The sequence below is a fragment of the Colobus angolensis genome, unplaced genomic scaffold, assembly GCF_000951035.1.
Source record: "Colobus angolensis palliatus isolate OR3802 unplaced genomic scaffold, Cang.pa_1.0 Scaffold68, whole genome shotgun sequence".
NCBI lineage: Eukaryota > Metazoa > Chordata > Mammalia > Primates > Cercopithecidae > Colobus > Colobus angolensis.
In genome coordinates, this window is record NW_012120487.1 from 5,898,657 (window position 1) to 5,907,647 (window position 8,991).

General features: G+C 40.7%; 1 protein-coding gene across 1 annotated transcript in view; it reads left to right on the plus strand.

Annotated features, from left to right (window-relative positions):
- The window catches only part of ZYG11B (zyg-11 family member B, cell cycle regulator), a 97,696-nt gene that overhangs the window by 66,703 nt on the left and 22,002 nt on the right, over window positions 1-8,991 (plus strand). The window contains exons 9-10 of the mRNA XM_011926374.1: window positions 4,120-4,281; window positions 4,393-4,440. Coding sequence (XP_011781764.1) covers window positions 4,120-4,281; window positions 4,393-4,440 — 210 coding nt within the window. The remainder of the gene's footprint in view (window positions 1-4,119; window positions 4,282-4,392; window positions 4,441-8,991) is intronic.

Consider the following 8,991-nt stretch of genomic DNA (forward strand, 5'->3'; position numbering starts at 1 on the left):
TGTATTTTTAGTAGAGACGGGGTTTCACTGTGTTAGCCAGGATGGTCTCGATCTCCTGACTTCGTGATCCACCCGCCTCAGTCTCCCAAAGTGCTGGGATTACAGACGTGAGCCATTGCGCCCAGCCGACATTTTATATTTTAATAAAAACTTTCTGTGACCAGGCATGTGGTGACTCATACCTGTAATCCCAGCAGTTTGGTAGGCCAAGGCAGGAGGGCATCACTTGAGGCCAGGAGTTCAAGAACAGTCTGGGCAATAGAATGGGACCCCTTCTCTACCAAAAAAAAAAAAAAAGTTGGACATTGTGGCACATGCCTGTGGTTCCAGCTACTCAAGAGGCTGAGGTGGGAGGATCACTTGAGCCCAAGAGGTCAAGGCTGCAGTGAGCCGTGATCGCACTGCACTCCAGCCTGGGTGACAGAGCAAGACCCTGTCTCCAGAAGAAAACAAAACACCTATCTAATTGTAAAACTCTGTGATTTTTGTTATTTATATAGAAAATGTAGAGACTCTATTACACGCATAAGGTCGTGCTTTATGCTTTGCGGAAGCAGATAATTTAAATATGTGATATACGATTTTGCTTGCTTATAATCAGTTGAGGAAATAAGACTTTAAAAAGCTTTAAAGGGAGTAGATATAAACAATGTCTTAGGGAAGACTTAGAGGCAAAAAGTATATTTAAACATGCCTGTTAAAATCCTGGCATGAGGTGTTTGAATAGTAATACTACATAGAAAAGTCAAATAAGAGACTCCCTTTTTCCATGACTTGTAAATTATGTATATAATGAGAAAGTAAACCATTCATTTGATAAATAGTATAGAGTACCCATGATATCAAATGAATGATACTTCCTGCCTTACAAGATGTTAGGGAATTCACACTGAATTATAATTATGTAATTGGAATTCACACTGAATTATATCTATAAATTCTACCCATAACAAACAGTACAATAGAAAAAAAAACAGCTATGTAGATACGGTTGTAACAAAATCTAAAAAGTATAATAATAGAGATAAGAATGAAAAAAATAGGCCGGGCACAGTGGCTCACACCTGTAATCCCAGCACTTTCGGAGGCCGAGGCAGGTGGATCACAAGGTCAGGAGATCGAGACCATCCTGGCTAACGCTGTGAAACCCTGTCTCTACTAAAAATACAAAAAATTAGCCGGGGCATGGCGGCGGGCATCTGTAGTCCCAGCTACTCGGGAGGCCGAGGCAGGAGAATGGCGTGAACCCGGGAGGCGGAGCTTGCAGTGAGCCGAGATAGTGCCACTGCACTCCAGCCTGGGCAACACAGTGAGACTCCGTCTCAAAAAAAAAAAAAAGAATGAAAAAAATAGCTGGGTGTGGTGGCTCACGCCTGTAATTTGGGAGGCTGAGGTGGACGGATCACAAGGTTAGGAGTTCGAGACCAGCCTGACCAACATGGTGAAACCCCATCTCTGCTTAAAAATACAAAAATTAGCCGGGCATGGTGGTACACACCTATAATCCCAGCCACTCAGGAGACTAAGGCAGGAGAATCACTTGAACCCGGGAGGTGGAGGTTGCAGTGAGTTGAGACTGGGCCACTGCACTCCAGCCTGGGCAAGAGTGAGACTCCCTCTCAAAAAAAAAAAAAAAAAAAAGAATGAGCAAAATAATGTTATAAAGAAAGAGAAGGCTATTCGGGAATAATGGAAAGAGTAGGAATTCTGGAGTTGACATATCTGGATTTATTCTCAATTCTGTCTCTTACTAGCCATGTATTTTGGGCAAATCACAGTTTTCTTTGGGGTGATAAAAAATACTTAATACACTTATTACGAAAGTTAAATGAGAAGAAAAGCTCATGCTTGTAATCCCAGCACTTTGGGAGGCTAAGGTGGGAGGATCACCTAAAGCCAGGAATTTGAGACCAGCATGGTCAACATAGCAAGATTCTGGCTCTAACCAAAAAAAAAAAGAAAAGAAAAATTAGCCAGGCATGGTGGCATGCACCTGTAGTCTCAGCTACTCAGGAGGTTGAAGCAAGAGGATCGCTTGAGCTTGGGAGTTCGAGTCTGCAGTGAACTATAATTGTGTCACTGTACTCCAGCCTGAGTGATAGAGTGGGATCCCATGTCAAAAAAGAAAGAAAAAAAAAGAAAAATGGTTAATTAAAGTAGTATATGCTAAGTACCTAACACTAAATATAATATACATTAGATAAGTAGAAAAAGATGCTCATGTTGTTTATTTTACTATTTTCAGGGGTGACAGTTTTAAAAAATGGCCTCTTATTGCTATATATGTCTCTCAGTAATTTTGGTATCTTCAAAGATTTTAAAGGAAATGTACCCATGCTTTTGGAGGAAATCAAGCTTAAAGAAGGAAATAGTAGACCAGGCACGATGGCTCATACCTGTAATCCTATCACTTTGGGAGGCTGAGGTGGGTGGATTACCAGAGATCAGGAGTTCGAGACCAGCGTGGCCAACATGGTGAAACCCCATCTCTACTAAAAATACAAAAAGTAGCCAGTGTGGTGGCATGTGCCTATAATCCCAGCTACTTGGGAGGCTGAGGCAGGAGAATCACTTGAACCCAGGGGGCGGAGGTTGCAGTGAGCTGAGATTGCGCCACTTCGCTCCAGCCTGGGCAAAAGAGCAAGACTCTGTCCCAAAACAAACAAACAAAAAAGGAATTAGTAGTAATAGTGATGATTATTATAACTAGATTTTTCTCCCCTGCTCTTAATTACCACCTGCAATCTATAGATGAGGAAACAAAGAATTAAACTGGTAAATGAGGTTGTGCAGTTAGTCAGATGCAGAGATTTAAGCTCAGGTAGATTTCTTGTAGTGCCACACTCTTAGCTACTATGCTGTTAACTTACCTAACTGTACCTACGTGTTTGTGTTTCTTCAGATTTTTTTCCTGAATTGTGTATAGCCTCTAGTATTATGGTCATTAATGTTTTCTTATATCTGTTTTAGCAGAGCTTCCTTTTTTACCTCCAAAAGTATAATCTAAAAATTGAATTACGGATGTAGTTTTAAAACCACTTACTTTTCAAACAAATTTTTTAGGGTAAAGCTGTGATAGAACTAATTTACACTTGGAATTTCAAAGCTATTATCTTGTTTTTTGAAAGGGAGGAAGGGGAAAAGGAAATGAAAAGGGAAGGGGAAAGGGGGAAAAATAAAAAGCAAGACAGGCACTGCAGCATCTGCTGTCAGGGAAGGCTGAGGAGGGAGGGGCTGTTATCTTATTTATAGTCGATATAGACTTTAATTCTCTTGTCATTGTATGTAGTTTTTCCTTTCGTTTGTTTCTTAAGGAAAACTTAGAGTTGAATAGGTCTTTCTATTCTTACTTTCTCTGACTAAATTGACTATGAACAAATTAGTTAATATTTCTTAGACTCAAGTTTCCTAAAAAATGGGAATAACAGTACTACAATATAGAATATAATTTGCTAATCCTTCATAAGTGTTAGCTTCATTTGCCCTTCTCTTCCTTTGCCTTTTTAATTCTAGAATCTAAAATAAGTATATGCTGTGACTGAATAAGTAACATAGTTGACCCAAGTTTTAATCATTTTGCCTGTAAGTGTTATTTATGGGTGATTACATTGTAGGTATGACCAGAATAATGTAGAAGTATTTATGAAAATCTTATACTTGGCCAGGCGCGGTGGCTCAAGCCTGTAATCCCAGCACTTTGGGAGGCCGAGGCGGGTGGATCACGAGGTCAGGAGTTTGAGACCACCCTGGCTAACATGGTGAAACCCCGTCTCTACTAAAAAAAATACAAAAAACTAGCCGGGCGAGGTGGCAGCGCCTGTAGTCCCAGCTACTCGGGAGGCTGAGGCAGGAGAATGGCGTGAACCCAGGAGGCAGAGCTTGCAATGAGCTGAGATCTGGCCACTGTACTCCAGCCTGGGTGACAGAGCGAGACTCCGTCTCAAAAAAAGAAAAGAAAATCTTATACTTTTTTTTTGAAGAAAAGTTCAGTCCAAGGGGCTGTTTGTTATAAGTACCTTTACAGGAAATGCTTTAAGCCATGAAGCTAATCCTCATGGACTTGTGGTTATAAATAGTCCAAAAATGAAAACTTAATTCTGTTTTTTTTTTTTTTTCCAGCAACTTCTTCAAATAGTGAAGCAGAAAACCAATCAAAATTCAGTGGACACTACGTTGAAATTTACTTTGAGCGCACTTTGGAACCTCACAGATGAATCCCCAACCACCTGTAGACACTTTATTGAAAACCAAGGGTTAGAGCTCTTCATGAGGGTTCTAGAGGTTAGGATGGGAATTTAGCTTATAGTTTTGATATTTATTAATTTATTTACTTTAGCATTTATTTTATATTTGGTTCTTTAGGTAATTATAAGTTTCTCTTTCTTTTTACAGTCTTTCCCAACTGAGTCATCCATTCAGCAGAAAGTTCTAGGACTTTTGGTAAGATATAAGCACTTCTTGCTAAGTTCCAAGCTGTATTTATTTTCTGTCTGAAGTAACACATTGAAAGTTGCAGCTCTGCAGTGGCAGTATCATAGCCAGTGAGGTCTATCCAAGGCACAGTCATTGCTAACTGAGAACTATTCCCAATACCTCGCCATGATGACTTGAAATATGGTCTACAATGGCAATTTCTTTCTTTCTTTTTTTTTTTGAGACAGGGTCTCACTTTGTTGCCCAAGCTGGAGTGCAGTGGTGTGATCACAGCACACTGCAGCCTCGACCTGCTGAGCTCAAGCAGTTCCCCCAACTCAGTCTCCCTAGTAGGTGGGACCATAGGCGTGTGCCACAATGCCCAGCTAATTTTTGTAGTTTTTGTAGAGGTGGGGTTTTGCCATGTGCCCAGGCTGGTCTCAAACTCCTGAGCTCAACCAGTCCTCCTCCTACCTTGGCCTCCCATAGTGCTGGGCATGTAGGCATGAGCTGCCTGGTCAGCAGTGGCAATTTTTGACAATTTCTAGGTGAATAAACAAAAAAAGAAAGAGAGAAAGTAAGTTGCTGCTATGATACTTGTAAACAATGACATTGGAAAATAAATATTACTAAATTTTAAAAGACTATAAAAATATATCATGAGGTCAGGAGATCAAGACCATCCTGGCTAACACGGTGAAACCCCGTCTCTACTAAAAATACATCTCTAATAAAAAAATTAGCGGGACGTGGTGGCACGCACCTGTAGTCTCAGCTACTCCGGAGGCTGAGGCAGTAGAATTGCTTGAACCCAGGAGATAGAGCTTGCAGTGAGCTGAGATCACACCACTGCACTCCAGCCTGGGCAACAGAGCAAGACTCTGTCTCAAAAAAAATCCCCCACAAATTTGAGAGGCCTAGGTAGGCAGATCACCTGAGGTCAGGAGTTTGTGAACAGCCCAGCCAACATGGTGAAACCCCGTCTCTACTAAAAACACAAAAATTAGCCGGGCGTGGTGGCAGGTGCCTGTAATCCCAGCTACTTGGGAGGCTGAGGCAGGAGAACTGCTTCAATCTGGGAGGCGGAGGTTGCAGTGAGCCAAGACCGCAGTATTACACTCCAGTCTGGGCAATAAGAGCGAAATTCCATCTCAAAAAAAAAAAAAAAAAACCACAACTTTTATATGTATATATACATATACACACACACACACAGATTTTTGCCACAGTAAAAGGAAAAATACGTATATGCTGCTTTATGTTTTTTGGTATTGTACAAAGTTTCACACTGAGCATGTTTTACTTTTTTTAATTTATTTTTGCGACAGAGTCTGTCACTCTGTTGTCCATGTGGAGTGCAGTGGCACAATCATGGCTCACTGCAGCCTCGACCTGCCAGGCTCAAGCGGTTTTCTCACCTTAGCCTCCAGATGCCCAGCTTATTTATTTATTTATTTTTGTAGATTTGCGGTCTTGCCATGTTGCCCAGGCTGGTCTCAAATTCCTGGGCTCAAGCAGTCTTCCTGTCTCGGCCTCCCAAAGTGCTGGGATTACAGGCATGAGCCACCACACTTGGCCTCGTGTTTCACTTTTATAATTTAGAAAAACAGATCTCATTAAAAAATGTTATCAGGCTGGACACAGTGACTCATGCCTGTAATCCCAACACTTTGGAAGGATGAAGTAAGAGAATTGCTTGAGCATAGGAGTTTGAGACCAGCCTGGGCAACGAAGCACAACCCGATCTCTACAAAAAATAAAATAAGAAAATTAGCTGAACATGGTGACATGCACCTGTAGTCCCAGCTAGTGGGGAAGCTCAAGCAGGAGGATCGCTTGAGCCTACGAGTTTGAGGGCTGCAGTGAGCTATGCTCATCCCACTGCACACCAGCTTGGGTGGTAGAGTGAGACCCGATCTCTTAAAAATAAAAGTCATTAACCTACAAGTGTTCTTAGATTCTGTGTTTGATAATTAATGATTACTACTTAAAGACTGCTTACGAAGGCCAGGCACGGTGGCTCATGCCTGTAATCCCAGCACTTTGGGAGGGTGAGGCAGGCGGATCACCTGAGGTCAGGAGTTTGAGACCAGCCTGCCCAACATAGTGAACCCCATGTCTATTAAAAATACAAAAGTTAGCCAGATGTGCTGGTGCACACCTATAATCCCAGCTACTCAGGAGGCTGAGGCACGAGAATCACTTGAACCTGGGAGGTGGAGGTTGCTGTGAGCCGAGATTGTACCATTGCACTCCAGTCTGGGCAACAGAGCAAGACTGTCTCAAAAAAAAAAAAAAAAAAACCTGCTCGCAGATCACATATTTCTTAATATGTTGCATATAGATTAAAGTAAGCCCTCTAGGAGTTTGAGACAAAGATAAAAGATCAAATGTTTTGTCAGCTTAAATTGCTGCAACAGGCAAAGTGCCTATGTGGCAAAAGCCATTTTATTTTATTTTTTATTTTTGAAAAGAATACTGGTCGGGTGCAGTGGCTCACACCTATAATCCCAGCACTTTGGGAGGCTGAGGCGGTGGATCACCTGAGGTCGGGAGTTCAAGACCAGTGTTGTGACCAAATGAAGAAATCTTGTTGCTGCTAGAAATACAAAAGTAGCCGGGTATAGAGGCGCATGTCTGTAATCCCAGCTGTTCGAGAGGCTAAGGCAGGAGAATCACTTGAACCCAGAAGGTGGAGGTTGCTGTGAGGCAAGATCGCGCCATTGCATTCCAGCCTGGGCAACAAGAGTGAAACTCTGTCTCAAAAAAAAAAAAAAAAATGGGAGCACTTCGCAAAATTGCATGTATCCCTGCACAAGGGCCATGCTAATCTTCACTGTACCGTTCCAATTTTAGTATGTATGCTGCCAAGCGAGCACACAAAAGCAGACCTCTGCTCTCAAGGAATTAGATTATGGAAGGCATAGATTAGTGAGTTAAAAAATGTAAATTGGAGCTTGTTTTCCACATGCAAGCAGTGAGGAGATGGATTTTTAGGAAAGCTGAGGACTGCCATTTAAGGAGGACCTATCTGTTCGTTATAGCCTTCATTATATAAGGTAGAAAATGGAAAACAACCTAAATGTCCAGCAATAGAGGAATTATTAAATAAATAACAGCATTTAATTGTTTTATTCAGGGTTAATATGATTATTTGATAGAGAAGTTGGCTCAGGTCACCTGAAATGGAAAGGTGAAATTTATTTTAAGTATTTGTGGGTCGGGTGTAGTGGCTCACACCTGTAATCGCAGCACTTAGGGAGGCTGAGGTGGGTGGATCACATGTGGTCAGGAGTTCAAGACCAGCCTAGCCAACATGGTGAAACCCTGTTTCCAGTGAAAATACAAAAATTAGCCAGGTGTGGTGGCACATGCCTGTCCCAGCTACTCGGAAAGCTGAAGCAGGAGAATTGCTTGAACCTAGGAGGCAGAGGCTGCAGTGCGCTGAGATTGCGCCACTGCACTCCAAGCCTGGGCAACAGAGCAAGACTCTGTCTCAAAAAAAACTGAAACAACAACAACAACAACAAAAGATTCCATCTCAAAAAAAAAACAAAAATACCTGTGCTATTTTTAAATTTCAAAAGGAATACATGTTTGTTATAACTAGTGAAACAGTGCAAAAATGTATTTAACATCCTTAAGGCTCTGTCTCCAACCTTTCATCATTTTTATCTCTATGAAATTATTAATATTAATATAACTTTATATGTTTCCTTCCATATTTTTCTCTATTACCTTGTGATTAAATTGTTTCAATAATTTAATTTGAGATGTTTATTCTAATTCTTTATGGTGAGAGAATATGCTTTGTTTGGTTTGAGTCCTTCTGAATTTATTGAGACTTGCGTATGGCCAAGGATATGGTCTTATTTGGTAAATATTCCATGTACACTTGAGAGGAATGTGTTATGGTCTTATTATTGGGTATAGTGTTCTGTAAATGACAGGTCACTGTTAATTAGCTTAATTAGATAGTACAGTGTAACAGTTGACACTGTACAACTCTACCACATCCTTACTAATTTTCTGCCTACCCATTCTATCAATTATTGACAAAGGAGTTTTGAAATCTCTGACTATAATTGTAGATGTATGTTTCTCCTTACAGTTCTATCAGCTTTTTCTTCATGTATTTTGAAACTCTATTATTAGATGTATAAACATTTAGAATTATGTTCTCCTGATTAATGGACTCCTTTAATATTACCAAATGACTTTCTTTACCTCTGGTAATATCCTCTACTTTGAAGTCTGCTTTGGTACTCATACAGCCATCTGTACTTTCTTTTGTCTAGTGTTAGCATAATATTTCTTGTTTTATCCTTTTACTTTTACTCTGTATTTGTCTTTATATTTAAAATGTATTTCTTATAGATAGCATATACCTTGCATACTGCTTTTTTACCTAGTTTGAAAATAGCTGTTTTTTGTTCGGGGTATTTGGATCATTTACATGTCCTGTGATTTTTAAATTTTTTTTAAATAGTAAAAAATAATAGGCCGGGCGCGGTGGCTCAAGCCTGTAATCCCAGCACTTTGGGAGGCCGAGACGGGCAGATCACGAGGTCAGGAGAT